Raw genomic sequence first — 22,446 nt, 5'->3', positions numbered from 1 at the left:
GCCTATGCAGATGCTGGGGAGGCTGATGTTTTGTGTGGAGTGGTTGGTTGGCAGACAGTGACACATTCTGGTTCCCTTCTGGGAACCTACCGGGATTTCTGTAACTGATAATTAGAAAAATAATCTTAATTCCAGCTCTATTCTATTCTCTATATATCTCTCTATTTGTGTGTGGTCAGTCCGTAGTTGCTAGTTCTCCTCATAAAGACTGATTTTTAGCTCTTTTGATATTCTTCCTTTTAATTGAAGATCTCTAAGAAAAACTTACAGAGACCATCTTAGTCCCTGTTAACTTCAGTTTTGCTAAAATAAACAAGCTGAATTCTTCTCTACTCCTAAAAATCATAGAATCATAGAATTGTTTGAGTTTGAAGGGACCCTTTAATATCCTTCAGCCATCTAGTCCAACTCCCCTGTGATGAACAGGGACACCTACAGATTACTCAGAGCCCCATCCAGCCTGACCTTGAATGTCTACAGGGATGGGGCACCCACCATCTCTCTGGGCGACTTGTGCTCACCAACCTTGTTGTAAAAAACTTCTTTATATCCAATCCAAATCTCTCCTCTTTTGATTTGAAACCGTTTCCTCTTACCCCATCAAAATCAGCTCTAGACTCTTATTGTGATGCTTGTAGTTCTCCTGAGCGGCCACTGCCCCCTGAGAATCCATGCATCTCAGCATGGATGGACGCTGTGCTCTGGATGATGTCCCACCACTACCTTGGGCAGTGCTAGTAACTCTTTTCTCCATTTCTAAAGAAAATTGCTTCCCTGAGACAGCTTGCTCTGAAGGTGTTTTTCTTTCTCCGGCTTCATTACCATTGATAGCCCCTTGTAAGAAGTGACTTGGGGAGTGTTTCTCTTCATCTACTGTTTCAACTAATGATTTCCTAGGTCCTTAGAGGAAACCTTCACAGCAAAAGACAGCCTCTGGAGATGTTTTGATTGCAAACACATTGCGGGCTGTGAGGAAATCAGATGTGATTTCCTAGGTAGGCAGCTGCAGCAGTTCTGCCTGGTCTGAGCTGCCTCTTAGCAGGCCTCCGTGTTCAAGGTGATTCTCCACTGCTATAAGCTGTTGCTTTGAATTTAGTATGGACAAAAACTGATAGTGTAAAATATTGGAGGATTGTATATTTCTGGAAAGACCTCTTGAGGCTTATTTCCATGCAAACCAATTACTACTGTAATTGGTGATCTGGGCTGCAGACAGGGATATTTTCAAATCTTGACTAGGCTTCTGTCTACCACCATGCTCTGGTTTACAGCTATGGCTGTGGTATAAACGTGCCCTACTTGAGCTGGTGAAAATGCCCGTATCATTTGCCAAACATGAAGATGGGTCCAAATGCTCCCTCTGAAATGGCAGCATGGTACTCAGCATATGGGTGAAGGAAGAGTTAACATTTTTGCTGTTTTACATGTATGTGTAAATGTCTATAAAATATAATCAATATTTTAAAAAATCTATTCATCATAACCATATGCTGCTTGAAAATGAAGGAACAAATGCAGAAGGCACTAGACAGGAATTAGACTAGAAATGTAAATTATGTATATGTCAATTAAATGGCAGTTACACCTCAGCGACTTATTAATTAAAGCATGAATCTTCTTTTCTTTTTTTTGTAGTTTGCTTTTTGCTTTGCCTTAGGGTTGAGCTGTTTGCAGCCACATCCACTTTGTAAATCAATTCCCTTTCCCTATTCAAAAGTCTCAGCACAGTAGAGAGACGAGACTAATTCTTTACAGCGGGGTGCATGAATTTCTGCCCGCAGTGTGGAATAATGGTTCGTTCTGAAATGCCCGTTACCCTGCTGTTTCACTTACAACAAAACCTAGTGATGTGTGAAAGGTGCTCCAGCAGCTTACAGTGCAGGCATTAACGCTGAAGCATGCAGTAAAAGTGATTCTGTCTATGTGCATGAAGTATTTCCTGTAGCATGATCAGCCTGGAGAAGGCTGTCAGAGCAGCAGAAGGATCTGAGTGTCTGTACTAATCCTCACTTAGATACTGCTCTGCACGACAGTTCTCTCCATCACAAGAAAAGAAGGAAAACTGTTGGAAAAGATACAGCTAAATAAATCAGCATTAGCTCTTGCCCAAGGAATCCACTGAAGGTAGGAAACGTTAACTAGAGCTTTCAATGACTGGTGCTTACTGAGATGCAAGACATTTTGCACTTTGAGAGCTGTCTCTGTTTTGGTGTTACGTGTGCTTGTCTGGGGCTGCTGGTTTGCAAGTGCAGGTTAATCATCAGCACATTGCATCTGAACTTGGGTGGGTGAGTGCAAACTATCAGATGAATGTTTTCCTTTAAAACAGATATGATTAGAAGTACAATCAATAAGCGTATAAATACTGTCAGTCTTAGTTTTTAACCTTTTCTGTAGACCAGTTGCAATATTTTGGGTTCATTCACCTTATCTGTGTCCCACCCTCATTCTTTCCCTTTTGCAACAGTCTGTTCTCTCCAGAAGGAGATACAGAGCTATACTTATCCATTACTATTGTCTGGACTCCTAAAACCTCACAGAAGTCAGGCAGAATTAGTGTATACTGAAAAGAACTGTTTGCAGAATTTTAACCCTGTAAGTCAGTTTTCAGGGTTCTCAAGTAAGCACAGTGAGGAGCTCTTGTTGATAGCTTAAGCCTTGTTAGATTTTTACCAAAGTAAGGGATTCTGAAAACTAATTTTGAATAATATAAAAGAGAAGTTCAAAATCTGTGGGAAACTGATTAATACAGAGGTAAAAATTACTACTGCTTTTTAATTTTTTTTTCAGTTATGTACTTTCTTATGAGAATTTCTCTCATATGGATGGAAAAGATCTCTGACAGAGTTGCTATGCACTTGTATCTTGGGGGTTGGTCTCGATGATCTCTAGAGGTCCCTTCCAACCCCTACAATTCTGTGATTCTGTATCTGTGTGGGTTTGTATGTGATGGAGTTTTAGTGCATAGTTATATCCCAGGCTCGGGGTTAGACCTTTGGAAGGCAGGTGAATGCTGACCACTGCTTTGTTTTAATGCAAAAATGTAGTATCATCTAACTATCGTAAGTGATCATAATAAAAATTAATTTAGCTTATTAATTAGTTTTGTCTGTCTTAATCTCTTATGACAGTTTTGTATCAAAGCACTGGCTTCAGTATTCAGCCTGTATGTTCTGAGCATCAGATACATACAGCAGATATTATGCCACTTATAGTGCCCTACTGAGCACTGTGTTGCTGTGGTGATGCTTTATTGTTTCGCAATCTTTGCTAACATTTGAATATTTTGACAATGGGAAGCATTGCATTTTGGAAGTCTTCAGTTTCTCATCCTTCATGTAATTTCTCTCTTTGTGTTCCTTCTGATTCATGGCTTAGGTGTGCTGCTTCTCTTCAGTGCCCTGTAGTACAGCCATGATGCAGCTAGCATCACACCAGCATCCCTCCAGCTCTCTCCTGTCATTGTGACAGTGGTGTAGCGATAAGTGCACTTAGTGACAAGTGCCTTTGCTTATAAAGCATCTTGAGTATGCTCTGGCCCATCTGACAATGTTCTATGTTAGCAGGAAACCAGCCTATGCAGCTCGTTTCTTGTATTTCTAAGGTTTTCTTTTCTTCTCCCAACTTTCATCACTTTTGTACTCAGAAATGTACTGATGAATATGAAAGCTATTTCCAGGAAGTACTATTACTGTCCATTTTGCACATGACAGCAGCATTTTTGGTCCCAGCTAAATCTGAAGATCCAAAATGTCAGCCCCTTGCTCAGGATTGAGAGACAGCTTCTGCCCTCAGATGTCTGCAACCCAGACCACCACACCCCGCGTGAGACGATCTGTGCTGCCTTCATTTGATACATCATCCTTCCTCAACAGGGCTGTTCACTGTTAGTTGTAAATTCATTCTTCCTGTCTGAAATGGGTGGGCTAAATCTACAGCTGCAAGCTTGAAAAGGAAGAGGACTATATCTGCAAGTCATCTTTCTCCTTTCTTTCTCTCTCTCCCCTATTGAGGGATGGTAGAAGTGAGAGCCAGCTGCAGCTTGTCTTGGGCCACAAGTGAGTTCGAAGGAGTGGGAGAGAGAAGTTGAAAAGAAATGAAGGAGGTAATCGAGCAAATGGAAAACAGAAGCCTCTTCCAGTCTTGGTGGGTGGCAAGGCAAAGCTGCAAAGCTGAGCAGAAAAAGACAAAAGGGGCAATCAGTCATTGCATAACAAAATCAACTGAGTGCAAAATTAGTGATTGTAGGCATGTTCAACCTTTTTGATTTACAAGGTAGTATAAAAAGTTCTGTAGAAAAATAGTTCTGTTGAATTTTTCCAGCTTTTGCCTGATTGTGGCAGTGCTGATATTGCTCCTTAGTAAAAACTTGTTTGCAGATGTCACAGAATGAGATTGCAGTTATAATAGTGCTGAGCCTTTTCTATTCTTGCTTTTTCTTAATTATTCCCTTTAAAACTTTTATTCATTTTTTATTTCTCCCTAAAACACTAGAAACTTATTGTTTTGAGTGTCCAGTATGTATAATAAAGTACTCTAATTCTGAGGTAAATGTCCCTCTTGGTACATTTGATTCTGCACTTTATACCTAGAAGAATAAGGCGTGTGTGGGAAGGAGTAAAAATGACTCAAATGTGGGTGGGAAGTCTCAAGGCTCTGCAAAGTACAGAGGGATGAGCCAGCATCAAGGCACAATGTGAAACAACTGTACTTGTGAGACATGCGAAGCTGTAAGTAATGCAGTAGGTGCATGGGTTGAACAGTTCAAATGACTGTTTCTTGGCATTGAATGGGTTCAGAAATTAATCCAATAAGAAGATGAGGAGAAGGATTGACTCAAAGCATTACACAACATTTATACTGGTGTAAACCCCATTTAAAACAGTTTTCTTGCCTTGGCACGCTGCTGCAGTGACTCAGTGGTGAGTCAGGTCCACCGTGACTAAGAGAATTAGTAAGAGTTTTTCTCCACATAATTTTCCTTTTGTCTTGTGACTCTCACACTTTTCTCGGTGTTGTTGTATAACATGAACAATAGGTATTTTGCTAAATATCTCTGCCTGGTTAATGTTGCCTGGCCCTTTGTAATCAGTAGATGACATGGCAGCTGTTTACTAAGTTAACCATTATATATATACAACTACTACTGAACAGTTCTTCAAGTTCTTCTGTAGCATAAGCAAAAATCTGGCTTTGCTATAAATATGAACAGATATTTTATATGACAACTGAGCAGAGTCACCTTCTTTTAGCAGCAATGTTTATCTAGTTTCTGAATATCATCACACTTATTTGAAAGTAGTAAATGGATTCCAGTTTATGGAGACAGTATGGTTCACGTACCGTGCCACTTCATGCATGCAATGGCAGAATTATTAGTGAGTGGCTGATGAACAGCATTTCTCTTTGTGTCTCTAAACTGAATGGTGTTTCTACTACTAGCTGAATTATTAAGTGCGCTTGCAGAAATCTCAGTGACCTTTAATGTAATCCATGTTATTGGAAATTAAAGGAACTGTAGACAAAGTATAGAAAAGAGAACAATTTATAGTCTAATTGAATTTAAACTTCTGTCCATCACTACTACATAATTGTTTTCCTCTCCCCTCCCTAACAAATAGTAACTCCCACTTGAACAGGGAGCAGGTGTTGAGTTGTGTGTTTAATAAAATCTTTGGTTCTTTTCAGTGTGAGAAGCTGCCTGATGCAAAGGTATAGACTGTTGGATGTTCTGTGCTTCATTCTGTTTTCCTCTGCTTGAACAGGTGGCTTTTTAGTGATTACCTAACTCTCCAGTGGATTTGTTCTGTGTGACTGTAACTAAGAATCCTTGACACAAGTCTTCTGTTGAATTTGTTTCTGGGTCCTGCAATTTGCTCCATACCTTCGCATAACCTTGCAGGTTGACCTGCATCAACTTTGTTCGAAGTAGTCTGCAGTCAGGACTTCACTTAGAGATTTTAGAATATGAGGATGGTAGGATTTAGACATCTCAGCAAATGAGGCTTAATTAATAATGAATTATTACAGCAATCTACATTGTACCTCCTTAATATAGAAAATGAGTTTTAATATGATGGTTTCATCACAGCAGTCTAACATCTTTTTCCACTTAAACAAGTTTTTGATTCCTTGTGTTAAAAGACATCAGTTACTACCATGCATTTTGATAATGAGACAGATTTCCTTTCACTGTCAGGACAGCAATCAAGTAGTTACAAGTTTGATTATTTAACACATTAAATGGTTTTGTCTTCTTTCTATCTTCTCTTTACATATAACTTCACTAAGTCAGCAACACAGTGACATACGGTGTACTTATGCTTCACTCATGGGAGAGTCATTAGAAATCCTGAGTCTACTTCCTAGGTCTTAGTTTACAATTTGAGCTCTGGGCCACACTGGTTCCAATCCTTCAATCCTTCAAGTGTCAATCCTTAAGCAGTTACTGCTCATCACCTGCAGTAAAAAACTACACCTATTACACTTCCAACAATGGCAAGAGGCACCAGAGTAGCAGTGTCATTATGATAGAGTTTAAATTACCATATGTACATTCTCTTATATGTTTTATGACTTCATCAGTTATCACAGCCGTTGCTAGAGAATGAGCAGAGGTTTTCACTGAGCTGTCTACAATAATGTAATATCTTTTCCCTGAGTGATGACAGCTAATTTGGAACTCAACTTTTAGTGGTTATTCTTTCTGGTACAAATTATGCTGCAGGTTTTTCAGGCACGATGTTCTTACTGCTCTCAGTTCCCTATAGACTCTTGGACTACTCCCCTAATTGTCTGGAAATTGTGCTTTAAATTATGTGATTCACTCTTATCACATCAGGTTCTTTTTTGTTTTTTTATTTCTCCTTTTTGTGTATTCAAGCCTTAAGGTATGTTAAATCAGAAAACATGGTTGTAAAATTTCTGCAAAGACTTGTCCTGCTTTCAGTGAAGCTTGGGTTTGCTTGTTGATGTGCTGTGGGACAGTCAGTAACGCTGTGGTGACCCTCATGCTTTTGATGAGGAGTGTGGGGAGTTGTCAGTCATCTACAGCCAGTATGAATATGTTTCTCATGTTGACTGTCCAAAAAACTCCACCAACTGCACAGAAAAGAACTGCCATAGGAAGTGGTCCCTCTCACTTAGGAAGAATGAAGTGATTCATAATGCTTTTTCTGAGTTTTTAGGACTGCTTTGAGCCCTTCTTTAAATTAAATACTAAGACTTTGGCTCAGTGCTTATGGAAAACTGGTTGAACAATGCTTTTAGAAATACAGCTTGATTTTTGGGTGGTCCTGTATGGAGCCAGGAGTTGTACTCAGTGGTCCTTGTGGGTCCCTTCCTACTCAGGATATTCTGTGATTCTATGATAATCTACTGCATGAACAATAAGAGATCTCTCAGAGATTAATGTTGTCTCTTAGTGTGTTGATATTTTATTAAACAAGCAACACTGAGACTGTCAAACTAAGCTTTCAAACTGTGCAAAGAAGTACACGCATGGTTAGGAATTTGCTTTTTGCATTAAACTCCCTTACATCAGTCTAACCAAGAAAAAAATAACTAGCCCGTCATTACAACTAAACTGAAAACATAAAACAGTTACTGTATGTAACATTTCTGAATTCTGATGGAATCAATTGCTCGTCTATGAGATGAACTCTCTGAAATACTCTGAGGGAGGGACTCCAGCAAAAGCCCCTTTGGCACGAACCCAAATGAGATTACATTTTGCGTTTAGACCTGACACACCCAGTTCCCAGTGTCTCAGTATAATTCATGGCGAAGAATATAAACCTATTGGAGAATACTGTGAGTTCATTCCTGCATCAAGTCTGAAATCTCAGATTTAGCTAGCATCTATCATTTACAACGATGTGATGTTTTAAATACTGAGAAAGAGTCTGGCATGTCTTGTATTCTGTGCTTTGGTTACAAGAGAAGTGTAACAAAAGTTTGCATGTTACAGTACAGGTTAAATGAGAATGTATTCTGACAGTTTATTTTGGCATAGGAGTAATTGAACTCTCTTAGATAGTGTTTACCTGGGAACTTTATCTACTGAATTATTGAGGCTATGAATTGCATTAGGAATGTTTGTGAAATATGAATCTTCCAAGAAAAATAATACTTCTTTTCAACATATTATGAAATTATATGGTGATAGTTCAGTAGTCTTCTGTCCTTAAACACCTGTATTCAGGGAAACAATTTAAAACCCATGAGGCTTAAACACTTTACAGATACTTAATGGTATTATAACTTAAGGTGTTGACATAATAAATAGCAATCATCTTCCATTTCTAAAGCTGCAGAAAACACTCAACACAGGCATTGCTATAAAAAGAATAGTAAAAAGGAACTGTTGGGGTTTTTTTCCTTTCAAAGTAGAAATTCTGATGTGATAGGTTTCTCCTCAAGGAATGTGTCCCTGCTCATGGCAGCAGGTCTGGAACTGGATGGTCTTTGAGGTTCCTTCCAATTCAAACCGTGCTGTAAAGTAGTAAATAGATATTCTTTAACCTGAATTTATTATGCTTCTATATTTGACATTGTGAATGGCAGAATAGCCTCCAGAGTCAGAATATGTTCTTCAGTATAAATACCATTCCATATGAATACCAATATAAGTATCATAAATACTTCATTCACTCAATGAAAAACACTAAGAAGTCATCCTTGCACTAACAGTGTTAAATTTCTAGATTAATAGAAGGTACAATGGTTGCCAAAGATAGTGGGACAATAATTGAGAGTAACTTGTTAAACGTACACAAAGTTCTAATGGCTATTTCAACCTTCTCCAGATTAACAGTTTATGAAACATTCAACATAAGAACATTTTGGCCTATTGTTAAGGAAATTTCTTATGGACTCAAACTTAACTTTAGAGTAACTTGGTCTCCTGGTTTTTGTTCTTAATAGAAGTGGCATTGACCATGAGCCTAAAATTGTGGGCCATTCTGTCTTGCACTGCAGAATGTGGGGTCAAGGAGAACATAGAGGAGTTGCCACAGTCTGGCTTGTGGTTCCATAGGTGTTTCTGAAGAGTAGGGATTGCTAGGAGCATATCCATGACCTGTTTTGGGGCTGTTGAACTTAACAAGAGTCTGTTCCATATAGAGACCACATGAGCTGTAGGTGACAACTCTGGATAAAGGGGTGCATGCCTGAAAGAAGAGTGGAGTGAGGATAAAACCAGGCTCTTTTTAGTGGAGTCTGGTGCCAGGACAAGAACCAGTAGGCACAAACTGAAGCATAGGAAGTTGTTTGAACATCAGAAAACACTTTTTTACTGGGTGGGTGGCTGAGCAGTAGAAGAGGTTGCCCAGAGAGGTTGTGGAGCCTCCTTCTTGGAGATCCCTTCCTCTTTTATATCAGCTAGTCTTCTCCTCTTGAAAAACAATCTGAAGTGAGAGGTGAAAAAGTTGAAATTAACGGGGTTATAATGTAATTGGAAATTGATGACTTACTTTTTCCAAACACATTTCTATTCTCATTCCAATTGAAAACAATGGTATTGTTACAGAGATTACTGTCTTCTGGTTTATCTGTGTGAGGAATTTAGAGTACAGAACATGAAGGTGTAAGTTCTGAACTAACAGCTATTACCCAGCCACACGTCTCTCATGGATACACTTCTGTATCCATTATCTGCAAGACACTTTGCTTTCGAAGCAAATACAAACATTCCTTGCACAAGATATTTCTTAATGTGCTTTAAGAGAATATGTATAGTGAGGTTGTGAGGAGTATAAGTGAGTTTAAAATCTGTGCTCAAGATTATGGCCTCCCACCTGCCTTGTATAGGTATTTCCTAAGCTTCCTTGCACTTGGTGCACAGTATGATTGTTTACATGGAAAATGTGTTCATTTTGTAAGAATGTTTTCTGTTTCATAAATTCACAAGCTTAACTATTGCATGGTAATTTTCTTGGAGTAGAGAAGACCACAATTTGATTTTATAAAGTTAAATATATATAATCATAAATAGGTATTGCTGAAGTATAGGAGATTCTATTGAACTATAGTTCCGTTGAACTAATTGAAATTAACTGATTTACTCTAATCATATTCTAGTTCATGGAAAAAGAGTCCCTTCTCATAAAGAAGTCTCACAATTCACTAGAATGCTTACTCTCCTTTTTTTCTTTTCCTGAACAGGCAGGAGAAAAACATTATCATCCTACCTGTGCACGATGTGTCAGGTGCAGTCAGATGTTTGCAGAAGGAGAAGAAATGTATCTTCAAGGTAAAACAAACAAACAAAGCAGTCATCGTGGCATCATGGCCCTCTTGCCCATACCTGCTTTCGTGGCTGAGTTGTATTATGTGTATTCTCACTTCATAACTACCAAAAGAAGTGAAGATTGATACATACAGGTTAGGTAAAAGCAAAACCAAAGCAAAAAAATCTCCGTTCCTTCCTCTCCCCTCCCATTGCTTCTTATTCACTATTACTTCTCTCCTAATTTAAATCAATAGCAAGAATTAATCATTGAAAGAAGTAGTAGTAGTTATTTCCAGCAGGTGAAACTACTTGACAGTGAAGTTTATAACATTTTCCTTTTACTAGAAAATGTGGTTTTTCAGCAGTACAAGTGGTCCAGATAAAAGTTAATACACACATAGTACAGTAGCTAAAGCTGCCACTGCAGATCTTTGAACAATTCTGTGCCCATTACCTATTTGCATACAAGGAGAAAATCTCTTGATCCTTACTTAAACTTCCTTCAGTCAGACCTAACTACCCCTGGAAAGTGGAGATGAGGATGCCATGGATCTGAAGACGTTACCAGACATTGGATTAATACCAGAGGCAACCATAAGTTTGGACAGGAGAAATTCACTTCTGTGTCAGAAAATTTTACTGGCAATACTGAAGAATAGCTCTGTAACTTATTCATTAAAAATAATAATAATTTTTAAAAAAATAACACAGATACAAACTAAATCTGCATTTCAGATGTAGTAAAATTTAACTGTACTAAATTTATCAAAGAAAAAAAGGTATGCATAGTTAAATATAGGGTCAATCTCCAGGGGAAATTAAGGCTTTTGCCTACGTCTTTAATTGGCCTTATGTACTAAAAGCAAGATAGAAAAGAGAAACTCAGTAAGATGTGGGAACTGCAAAGTTTTATGTTATCTCAAAATTACATGCTTGCTCAGATCTCTATTACAACTTATGCAATTGCCCACAGTTTTCTTGAAGTGTACTTTGAAGTCATTCTTTAAGCTGGAGAAGTTAGACCTTAAAACGCAACAGTAAGATCTGATTATAATTTAGTAGGTTATTCAAAATGACAATTATATTGTCGCTTTGGTTTACTACAAGAACTAGCTCATTAAAGGACATAATGATCCTTGTTTATGCTCATGTGTTCTTTCTCAAGAGCCAGAGAATGCTGTGGTTCTTCCAATTGCAAAGTAGCTTAGCAGTACTGAAATCCCCCGGGAAATCAGTGCTTTAAAAAAAGATATCAAAGTACGGATTTGTTTCTAGATTTCAAACCCTCAGAAACCCGACTGTAATTAAACTTTTAAGTTCAGTTTATTTTAAGGATGGCTGTTAGTTTTTGTGCTAATTTTTAGTTCAAGTCATTACAAACTATGCTCAAGTCCTTTAATTTGAAACTGTCTTAATCACTTTATTTTCTGATGCATGAAAAATTCCTACCAACTTTTTTTAATACACTTCTTGTATTCTGATGAAGAACAGCTTCCATTAGAAACTGGTGTTTATTCTGTGAAAGATCTGTGATTAGATATTTGGACTGCCTGACCTGATGTGTTAGCTAAAACAGGGTTTTATGAAAACATTCTTCACTCCTTTACTAAACTAATCTGAAGTTACTTAAGGTGTTGTGGACCTTAAAGTCTTCAGTAGTCAGCCAGCAGATGACTTTTGGGTGGAATGTCCCAGGCAGTTTTGTGTGACTACAGATGGCAGTAAATCATTCAAAAAAGTTATCTAATTTCTATTTAAAACCACTGGGAAAATTCTGCTTATGTGACTTCTGGGACAAGTTCTTTCAGTGAATTTGAAGGTGCTATTAAGCCATTTTTTGGTAGTTACATCCTCAGAAAACTTCAAAAACTTAGTAAACTTAATGTATTCAGTTTGAATTTACAGTCTTGTACTGCTTTAGTCTGAGTTCATCTGGATTATTTTTGTGAAACAAATTCTGATGCTCTCCACCTGCCTTCTGGGAACTAGACTTTCTGTTTCTATCTTCTTTCCAAAATCCACTGGTGAAGAAAACTATCAAGCTGCTCTAAAAACAAAACATTTCCTATTGGTGTTCTCCACCCAGTAAAAATATTTAATATTTATGACACAGAAGTTCTCAACTTCCCATTTACTTAGAAAGAACTTACTGTGTACTGATGTTATTTAAGTGTGTGGAAAAATGCTTTATCTTGTGTCATGTCCTATATCAGACCAGCATAAACATAAAAGTTCCTTTTTACTATTAAAATGTACAGATAAATCTTTGTTTTATATAGGAACACACGTTCCATTTCCACTGAACACAATGAGTATCATAGGATCATAATCATAGAATCGCCTAAGTTGAAAAGAACCACAATGATCATTGAGTTTCAACCCCCCTGCCACAGGCAGGGTTGCCAACCAGCAGACCAGGCTGCCCAGACCACATCCATCCTAGCCTTGAATGCCTCCAGCGATGGCGCACCCACAGCCTACTTGGGCAACCTGTTCCAGTGTGACACGTTTTAGTGTTGAATGTATTGAATGGTTCAGCTGTTGACTTTTTTTTTCTTTGTGACAGATTCAAAACTTCTAAGTTACTCAGTTTCTTTTTCACACTTATGTAGACATATATAAGGGAAGTTCATACCCTTCTCATCAATAGATACACGAAGTATAGAATTGGTTTGTGTATTTTCTTCTTTATCTAGGATGGATATTCCCATGAATTAAGCAGTTCTTTAGTATTTAATTTATATGACACAAGCATGTAGTGCAAGGTCAGTACAATGCAGCATTTTGAGAAAAAGGATTTTCAGCTACTTTTTTAAACGCCGCAGTGCTGTTCCTGGGTGTGAATATGCATAACAAGAGAACTTGGAAGTTCCAATTTCATATAAGGAAATATAAAATTACCATGAAAGGTGGAACTGATTGCACAGAAGTGCTGTGGGTCTCCATCCTTGGAGGTACTCAGAACCCAGCTTAGCAGATCTCTAAGCTGATGCTGGAATGTGACCCTCTGCAAGCAGCAGATTAGGACAGAAGAGCTACAGTGGTCCCATGTAATGTTTCTTACGTTTTGATGTTCATTTTGCATACTGAAAAACATGTATCTTTCTGAAGCACATCTAGTTTTTAAAATGTTTATGTCCAGGCTTACCAGTATGGAGAAGTTGTCAGTTTTAGCTTTGGAAGTATGCATAGAATCGTGACTGAGTGGAATCGGTCAGCATGTTGTATCCTATAAAAAACACTTGTTAGGGAACCAAATTAAGCACAACTTTAAACTTACTCTCCAGGTACATCCATCTGGCATCCAGCTTGTAGACAGGCTGCCAAGACTGAAGAAAAAAACAAGGTAAGTTACATTATTTTTTTACCCGGTATTACTTTGTTGTCATATTAGTTTCAATCTCTTCTTTTTTTCTTTTTTTCTTTTTTTCAGCAGGGGCAGAGGGAAGGGTTTCAAACTTTTACAATACTGAAATTTAAAACTTTAATGACAAAAAATGTAGCAGACTAGAGAAGCACTTTATATTCTGGTTTTACTTATGATTAAAGCTACAGCTTAAGGAGAACCATGAGTTAAGAGTAGTACACATAAGCTGAACAAGCAAAAATGTGGAAATATGAAAAACGAAGAAAAAAATTAATTTTTAACTTCTGATTATGACATGATCAGTGCATGACCTTCTTTTATGTGGTTCTGCACTTAAAAGATCAGAGGACTTTCACTTCATTTGTTTTTACAAGAAAAAAATGAATGCCAAAAACAAAAAACCCACCCTCTCCTTGGAATTTTTATTATTTGCATGTAAAAAATTGGCAAGCCAGCCCCAACTTAATTTAATCTCTGGCTTTGGATACCTCCTTAAGTTGGATGATTTGTGCATCTGTCTTTATTCAAGGGGAAAGGGGGAGTGTTCTGGCAACTTTAACATTAATTACAGGACTAGCAGATGAATAAGCTGCCTGTAGGAAATGAAGAATTAATCTGTAGCTGGGGAAATGATCTCTCTGAAGTGGTGGGACTGAGATGCAGCTATGTCATTTAATACAGAGGCCAACTACGGGGCTTTTCAGCTCTGCTTTTCTCTGATGCTCCAAGTGGTATCCTTGGTATCCTGCTCAAAAAAGCTTTGCTTTGATTCGAGTCTTGAACACAAGTCACATGGACAAGTCAGAGCAGCAGGCAGCAGTTATAAAAAGAGGGTTTACAAATCTAGCGTGTTAGCAAGTGCCACTTGGACTAAATGACAGTTTTGGAAAAATATTGTTTTGGGCTTTACCCTGAAAGATCGTGGCTGTAGTTTTTGTAGCCACGTTCTGGGGAACAATTGCTCGGGTATTCCTTGGCAATCTCTGAATATCAAATAAGTGGCATTTCAGAATAATAAAAAAAAACTTTATTGTCAAAATACTTCATTGTAATAAGTACTGCTGATTTAGTCTAATATTACCATGCAGTATTTCAGGCTTTCTGAGGATTTTATTCTGGCTGAGTACCTGAAATTGCAGGACCAAAACCCAATGTACTTTATGGAAAATGTTGTAGGATTTTTTTTCCTCCTTCAATGATAGACAGTGGATACTGTTGTCCTGGGTTCTCATGTGTAACACATCTCTGCTGAGCACTGGGAGTATGCCCTTTCCTCAGCAGGGGAAGTTGTTTGTACCTGAAAGTCAGTGGGACTTTAGCCTGAGTACAAAAAACAAACAAACAAAAAAACAAACAAACAAAAAAAAAACTCAAAGAATTTTCTGAAGACTTTTTTTTTCCCCCCCCTTTTTTCCTTACTTTGGTGTTTCCTTCTCTTATTTCTTTTTCTGATACTTAGACTCATTAATGGAACAGCCAAGCAAAACAAACAAAAAACAAGAAAGGATGCTGTTTCAAGAGGGTAGTGATAGAATTTCCAGCATACTTAAGTGGTGAAGTTGGGAATGGAATACACCAGTTGATCAGTTTTCTGGTCAGTCTTTGCAGAGTGTTGTTTTTAAAAGTATTCTCTGTATGTTTTTACATAGACATACACACAGCATTTAACTAAAGTAGGTGACAAAAAGAGAAGGAGTAAGTGGCATCACACCCCTAAACTTTGGAGATGGAGTGGAAGGGAGAAGGAAGTTGTGAAAGAGAGTGACAGTGAGAAGAAAAACATTAGGAGAATGGGATTGTAAGCAGAAGAGACAAAGCTGGAAACGACAGAAGAAATCAGAGTAGAATGAGAAGAAATAAGTATTATAAAGAAAAGAAGTGAACAGAAGCAATAGAGTCCAGTGAGATGCAAGTTTTTGTGGCAAAAGACGGAAGGTTATATGCAGTGGGCATAGATTAATGGTGGTAAAAGAGGTAATGGATCATGAAGAGAATACGGAATGTGTGAGATGTAAAATGAGCAGGTTTAAATCACCAGGAATAAAAATGGGACACTTTGTGGGAGTAGCTGAATAGAATAAGAATACCTTTGAAAGATGAGACTCTTCACTTTGATTGCAAAATTAGAAGCTATAATGAATTATAGTTTTTCTTGAAAAGAAAATGGCGCCTCTAAGATGAGGAAAGCCACTGAAATTGCTCTGGGAATTTATTATGCATTATTCAGTATATTCAGACAGGTATGCTATGACTTTTACCTAACTGTTGTTAACTGCTACATATTAAAACACATTCTGCTGATGTGCCTGACAGAAGGAAGCCCTGAGGCTTTGTCTAGGAAGACCTGAGGTTAAACAAAAAAACTGTTATTTGTCCTTAATGGGCTGTGAAACTTTGGAATGGCACTTTGGAACAGGAGTTTTCTTCAGCTTTTTTCTCTACAGCAATGGACCCCCTGTAATGATATCATGAAAAAGAATTATAGATTACATGTGACATCAGTGCATTTGTATATGAACTGCTGAATCATGGCCTGAACCTCTGATTGATCACCTGAGGCGAGCAATGAGTCAGCCACGGGAGCACAGGTGAAGGCAATTCACCTGTGCTGCAGGAAGGGGTGGAGCCTGGCTGCACCTCTCCTAGACCCATTTAAGAGCTGACTGCCAGTAGGGAAGGGTCTCTTCTGGAGATCCCTCCTCTGGAGTTTCACAGTGAGCCCTGGATATGGTTGAGCTTTCTGTCCTCTTTTGTTACAGTAACTACTTAGCTAAGCTCTCTGGTATATTTCATAATTATAACATCTGTGCATTATTGATTATACAACGTTGGTGACACTTTCATGTAATTTACTCAATTTCTGGAAAACTGCAGCATGCTTTTAGCTATGCAGCAAAGGATTTGTGGTTATACCATTTGTGCTGAGTTATCATCTCACTGGGCAGCAACAATTATCTCTCAAATACTGTACTGATATCTTGCCTGCCTCTGATTTTAGCTCCTGGAATTCATGAGCTTGTCCAGAACCTTCTGAAAATAAGAGGAAGAAAATGCCAAAATCCCAGTCACACATTTCAATAAAATAGAAATATTTTTAATATTGATGAGTATCTCCACATATATAGTCTCAGACTAATTTATGCTAAAGGTCTGTGGAAGGGTTGTTATGACTGCTGAGTTTCTTCATTCTGCTAATACAGTACACTGTAGCAATCAAGAATTACTTCTTTTGTATGATTTATGATTTTTTTTTCTTTTAATTATTCCTTCTTGCTATATCATACTTAAAAATTCATGTTTCATGTGAAAACATTTAGCAATTGCAATTAAACAATTTGAACTTTACGATGAACAGTTCACCTTTCTCTGTAGCTATGATTGTATGAAGCAGCCATTCACTCTGTTTGGTAAGGAGTTCTTGTACTAGATACTCGTTTTAAAGTTCTGTGTCATCAAAATTCATAATATATACCATGTTAATGCCTGTCATACACTTCTGAGATAAGACACCTTCACACACATCTTCTAAAAATTAGCTAATATTCCAAGAGAAGACTGAAGTAGTAGGATGCTACCTTGACCTGACAGCTTAATAATGCTGAATCCCTTTTAAGGGTTTGAGCAGTTATAACTTTCACATAAGAAGCATTTGGTGAGGCAGTAAATAAAAATTATTGTGAGCAAATGGCAAAATACATACTTTTTGCAATCAGGAATAGGTTTCTTCAGAAGTGAGAAGTATTTTATGATGAATGAACATCTATGGATAAAACGAGGGGATGAAAACACGGTCTTCTTATTAAGATTTGTTTGAACTTCAGTTATGAGCATCAGATCTGTTGAGTCATTGTTAATATCATTGTGCCTCAAAGCTCTTTTTTTATTTACAACTAATTATATTTTTCATCACAAAAGAATCAACTAAAAAGAAAGCAATATTTGCTGTCACTGGATGATTGAAAACAGAGCAAAACTACCTGCTTTAAAATTAATCTCTTACTGTTAGGGGAAGGAAAGCAAAACTATTGGGTGTCTGAGTCAGTATGTTCTGCAGGATGTCAGGCTGCTATGAGTGAGTGACGCAGTACAGTGATGTGTTCCAGAAGCAGCTACATCAGTTGACATTACAACCATGAAGTAAAAATGTTACAAACAAATCATCTTGTGATCTCGGATTCTCCAAAGCTGCTTTAACATAAACTTTATCTCCAATAGCATCCTAGGGTCACTGTGGAAATCCAGCCCCTCATGAAGGGTAGGGGGAGGAGCAAGTTGTATACGAAATCGTTTTGTGTTTTCAAACTGTCAGTAAGAAGAGGTGTTTTTTCAAGTTTTGGACATACCTGTCCATTTTGAGCTCACTATAACTTGCTATTTTGACTGGTGAAGGTTACATACAAAGAAACGGCTCCCTCTTTTCTCTCTTTTTCTTCTCTGTTTCATATCTCTTCTCCTGCCATAGGAAACAAGGACTTCCTCTGAGAGTATAATTTCGGTACCTGCTTCGAGTACATCGGGTTCCCCAAGCCGTGTGATCTATGTGAGTATTTTGTCTTTACAGCATTTACACTACCAATAGAGTGTGGTTCATACCACAGGAACTAAACTACCACAATACTTTCTAAAAATATATTCTGAGTAAATGCTACAGCCCACAGGTGGATTACAGGCTTAAATTTGAATACTACTTGCCTAAGTCAAGCCCCTGAGCCTGCATCTGATTGCATGTGAGGACACGTGTGTGTGATTGCAGGACTCAGCCCTCAATATTTTCAGTTCTTAAACTCAGAGGATCTTTGGTGTGTTTATGGTCTAATAAATACTAACTCTGGAAAATTCAGAGAGGGTTTAAAAACTGGACAAATATGGTAAAAGCTTACGCTGAGTATATCCCAGTTGTAGTAATTGCTGTAGGTAACATTCATGAGCACTACCGCTTGGTAACTAATATATAGAGACATGTTGCATTCCCAGGACTGTTCTTTGTCCCAGTATCCCTGGGGAAGGTAGGTCATTCTCACTGAATGGTACCTGAGGGAATTGCTAGAGATGTGATTGGCTTTATTATACTAAGATTAAGAGTTTGTATTTATTACACTGAGATGAGCAAAAATTGGCCTTGGAGCCAAGCTTGTCCTCGTTCTTTAAATAAATACTATTTTGAATAAAATAACCCTTTATATATGAGTGAGACTTTGCTGGAAGTATAGGAATTGCCCCTTATCTAAATGGCCATCAGTACTTCTAACTTTTCCTTGCAGTTGAGCTCTGTGTAGATGCATGCTGGAGATTATTCCCAGTTTAAAAAAAAAAAGTCATTGCCACAACTTCTGTGAAAGCAGTTCATTGTGCTAGGGGACTAGTATTATGTAAATGTTTTCTTTGAGCATTTTCTTTTGGTCTCTCTCTCTCCAGACATGTGCCACGTCACTGTTTTTATAAGCATGAGCATTCTTCTAAGGTTTATGTACTTTTAGTAATAGGTGGTAGTGTTTGCCTTAGTGTTTGTGATTACAGCTTTAAATATACTTGTATATAATTGTTTTGGGCACTTTCACGATTGCTTTAGCCAAATACGAATTTATGCTGCCACTGAAAGAAAGGCCCCTCTCACACTTGGTCCTGCCCCTCTCCAGCCATTTTTTTCTTTCTCATCTTTGGTGCTAGTGGGTACACAGAGATATGTTCAGTCAGATTTGAGACTATCTTCAGATGGAAAATAATCTAGAAAATGTTTTTTGTTTTTTTTTTCTAATTGTTAGAGAATAACCCAGGAAAAAGACCCAACTGTCTAAAGTTTCTATTGCTAACAAAGATTGAGGTAGGCAGAGCAGGTTGGAAAGCACACACAAGACAGTAACTTTCATGCATGGATTTCTGTCATGAAAATAAATGGTGAAGCTGTACCTCAACAGCTGGTGAGCTCTTTGAAATATTATGTTCAACAAAAGAGCATTTAAAGAGAATGATTAAAGCTCATTTAAACCATGGATTTGTGGTACGTATTCTTTCAGAGGCTTCAAATCTGGGCAGTGTGATGGTTCTGAATGCAGCATTTTGTGGGTGACATGCTTTTGGGTCATGGCATACTGGCCAGCTATGCAATGATTTAGAAAGTATGTTTTGTCTTAACCTGAGTATGGCTCATGCAGGCCATCTACTAAAGCTGTGTATCTTTTTTTTCTTCTGTTGATATCAGTCTGTGTTGACTTTTTGTTCTGAGAGGGCATAGGCTAATGCCCTTTGAAGTTAATGGGAATCTTTTAATTAGCTACAGTGATGGCGAGATTATATCCAGACTGAAATTTCCTCTACTGTAGACATTCCCTGAATCACTGCATACCACTTAATTTTTTTTTTTTCCAGTTAATGTCTAGCTTGTGTCATTAAATAGGGCCTAAATAAAAGTCCTTCTTTACACTCATCTAAAATCCAAGGAAAATTAGGAAGTTCCTTCAATGATGTATGTACCTAACTGGAAGGTTTAGTTTAGGTTATAAAGCTACGCTGTACATGCTTCTACTAGGCATAGAAATTGTGTTACATTTTTATACACAATCATAGTTGCTATTATAAGATTATAAAAGTAAATATTTCAAATGAAAAAGATACTCTAAATTTAGAGCGTGGTTTTAACAGAATCCAGAATACCAGACTATTGAAGCCTCTTAGCTGTACTTTGAGTCTTCTCTAGAGTATTCCACTCAAGTATTTGAAAGTAGGTAAAACAAGTAAAATAAAAAATGCAAGCCGGAGTGTTTAGAAAGCAACTGTATCTCTAAGGTGTTTTTTCATTTAAATTTGGCTGTATTAGGATGTTTAGATGGGAAGAAATTTTCAAGTAGGTTTTATTCCTGATAACTCTAAGTCTTATGGCAGGATCTCACATTGCACCTTGCTACATGGAGAGACAGGGGATAAAACTATCATAATTCACATATTTCCAATTCTGAACTTCTCTGAATTCACTGGAATAATCTCCACAACCTTGGATACCTTTTAAAAATAAACTTACACAGCCTCCTTGGTCTTCCTTATAGGTTACAACACTTCCCAAAGTTTTCCTGGAACAGACCAGACAGACACACTCCTGGTCTTTGAATGACATGTCCTTGCAAAAAAATGTTTCCATTGGCTTCTCAGCAAGAAAGAATTTATTTTCATTAAGGGACTGTTTTGTTGCTCTTTAGTGACTGAAGTAGCTGGAAGAAAAATGAGATCACTGTGTCATCTTTAAGAATCCGATATTTGATTAAAACAAATTTTGTCACTAGCTTTAAAAATATATGGTGGTTCCTATAGTTAAGTGGCTTCCTTAGTTAAGAAAAATCTTCCTCCTTTCCGTGTTGCTTCTGTTTACACGATTCATGCACTGTTTCAGGAAAAGAGAAGAATGAAAGTTGTCATGCTACCTTTCTTCTGCATGATTAGCCTAATGGAAAACTTCCCTAGAAAATCTATTCCACTTCTTATATCATACAAAAAACAAAAACAAAAACAAAACAAAAAAAAACAAACAAAAACCAACAAAAGAAACCTCACTTCACACATAAATCCTTGATACTTTCATATTTTTTGCACTTGGAAAGCATTATATACAGTTTGACAGCTGATCATACTGAGATTCTCAGAGAACTGTGACATTCAGTCATCATTTTATTGCCAAAAGAAAAAAGAATTGATCATTTGCAAAGCCTGAGGTAGGAACTAGAGAATTACACTGCCATTTTTCCCCTCCATGTGGCTGATTTGTTGTTCTATCTACAAATCCAGTGCATGCTGGATACAGCTTTGGTGCAAGTAAGTATTATCCTAGAGATAATCTGTGAAAATATGGCATTTGATAATGTTACTCTTGGAATAACGATACTAGGAGGAGAATGGGGAGTGAAAGGGCTGGCAGAGAGCCCTCTGTTGGTCGCATAAATCTCATGAAAGGATCTGATTTTTCTTAAGTGGCATGTGTAATCTTCCAACTACTCTACTGCAGTGCAAATCCAACATCTGCTGGCTTTTGACCTATAATTAAGGACTGCTTAGAAATAGTCAGGAAAGGAGGTGAAGTTGTGGGATATAACTGAATGGAAAGAAATTAAAGACCTGACTAATGTTTGTCAGCATCTGGAGAGTAAATATTGGAAATACACATTTGATTATTCATTGCTGCTTATGATAGGGGAGTCCTGCACACCAAAACCACTTTAAAGTGAAGGTTGTTTTGCCTGTGAAAATCTACAGTGTCTTGTAGAATGTCTTCTCCAACGTCTTGTAGAAATCCTACATGTCTCTTTGTGCAGCTAACGATCTGAATATAACCAAGGGAACTGGGACCATGCCGTGCTGCTCCTAATAGTATTAATGTAAGTGACAAATAAAAATAGAAAGCACTGGTATATTAAGAAGAAAGCAACAGAAAAAGTTAGCATTGTGTACTAAATATAAGGTACCTAAATTTGTCCAAATAGGAAAGTAGTTTATTACTATGATGACAACTCTTCTACCTACATATATCTGTCCTTTTCTGATTGCCTCCTGGTCATATTCATTCTTATTCTTACTTCTTTCTTTCCTCCTTTTCATAGGCAAAGCTTGGAGATGAAATTCTTGACTACAGGGATTTGGCTGCTCTTCCTAAAAATAAAGCCATCTATAACATTGACCGCCCAGATATGATCTCCTATTCTCCATATATCAGTTACTCTTCAGATGACAGGCATAGTTACGGGGAGGTACTGAAACATGGGTATTTTTTTTTAATATGAATTTGAGATTTAATGTGCACCATTAAACATTGTTGAACACTCAAATATGCAGAATTAAACATATATGTTTTATAATCTCAATTAAT

The 22,446-nt window shown here is 37.5% G+C and overlaps 2 protein-coding genes across 7 annotated transcripts in view; both read left to right on the top strand.

The window, feature by feature from the left end:
* LOC104910875 (actin filament-associated protein 1-like) overlaps positions 1–5,718 on the top strand; it is an 89,100-nt gene extending 83,382 nt beyond the window's left edge. Inside the window, exon 10 of the mRNA XM_010710526.1 lies at positions 5,689–5,718. Coding sequence (XP_010708828.1) covers positions 5,689–5,718 — 30 coding nt within the window. The remainder of the gene's footprint in view (positions 1–5,688) is intronic.
* The window catches only part of LOC100551462 (actin-binding LIM protein 2), a 72,370-nt gene that overhangs the window by 4,688 nt on the left and 45,236 nt on the right, over positions 1–22,446 (top strand). For 4 of the 6 annotated variants that reach the window (XM_019615010.2, XM_010710499.3, XM_010710501.3 and 1 more), the window contains exons 3-6: positions 10,165–10,252; positions 13,519–13,577; positions 18,061–18,138; positions 22,181–22,327. In XM_019615010.2, the coding sequence (XP_019470555.1) occupies positions 10,219–10,252; positions 13,519–13,577; positions 18,061–18,138; positions 22,181–22,327 (318 nt within the window). In that variant the 5' untranslated portion in view covers positions 10,165–10,218. Of the gene's footprint in view, positions 1–1,927; positions 2,125–10,164; positions 10,253–13,518; positions 13,578–18,060; positions 18,139–22,180; positions 22,328–22,446 lie in introns of those variants that run through there. The other 2 variants (XM_010710497.3, XM_019615009.2) reach the window with 2 other exon arrangements.

The sequence above is a fragment of the Meleagris gallopavo genome, chromosome 4 (assembly GCF_000146605.3).
Source record: "Meleagris gallopavo isolate NT-WF06-2002-E0010 breed Aviagen turkey brand Nicholas breeding stock chromosome 4, Turkey_5.1, whole genome shotgun sequence".
In the NCBI taxonomy this organism is placed as follows: Eukaryota; Metazoa; Chordata; class Aves; order Galliformes; family Phasianidae; genus Meleagris; species Meleagris gallopavo.
Note: the sequence above shows the minus strand (reverse complement) of the source record. Positions and strands in the feature narration are given on the sequence as shown.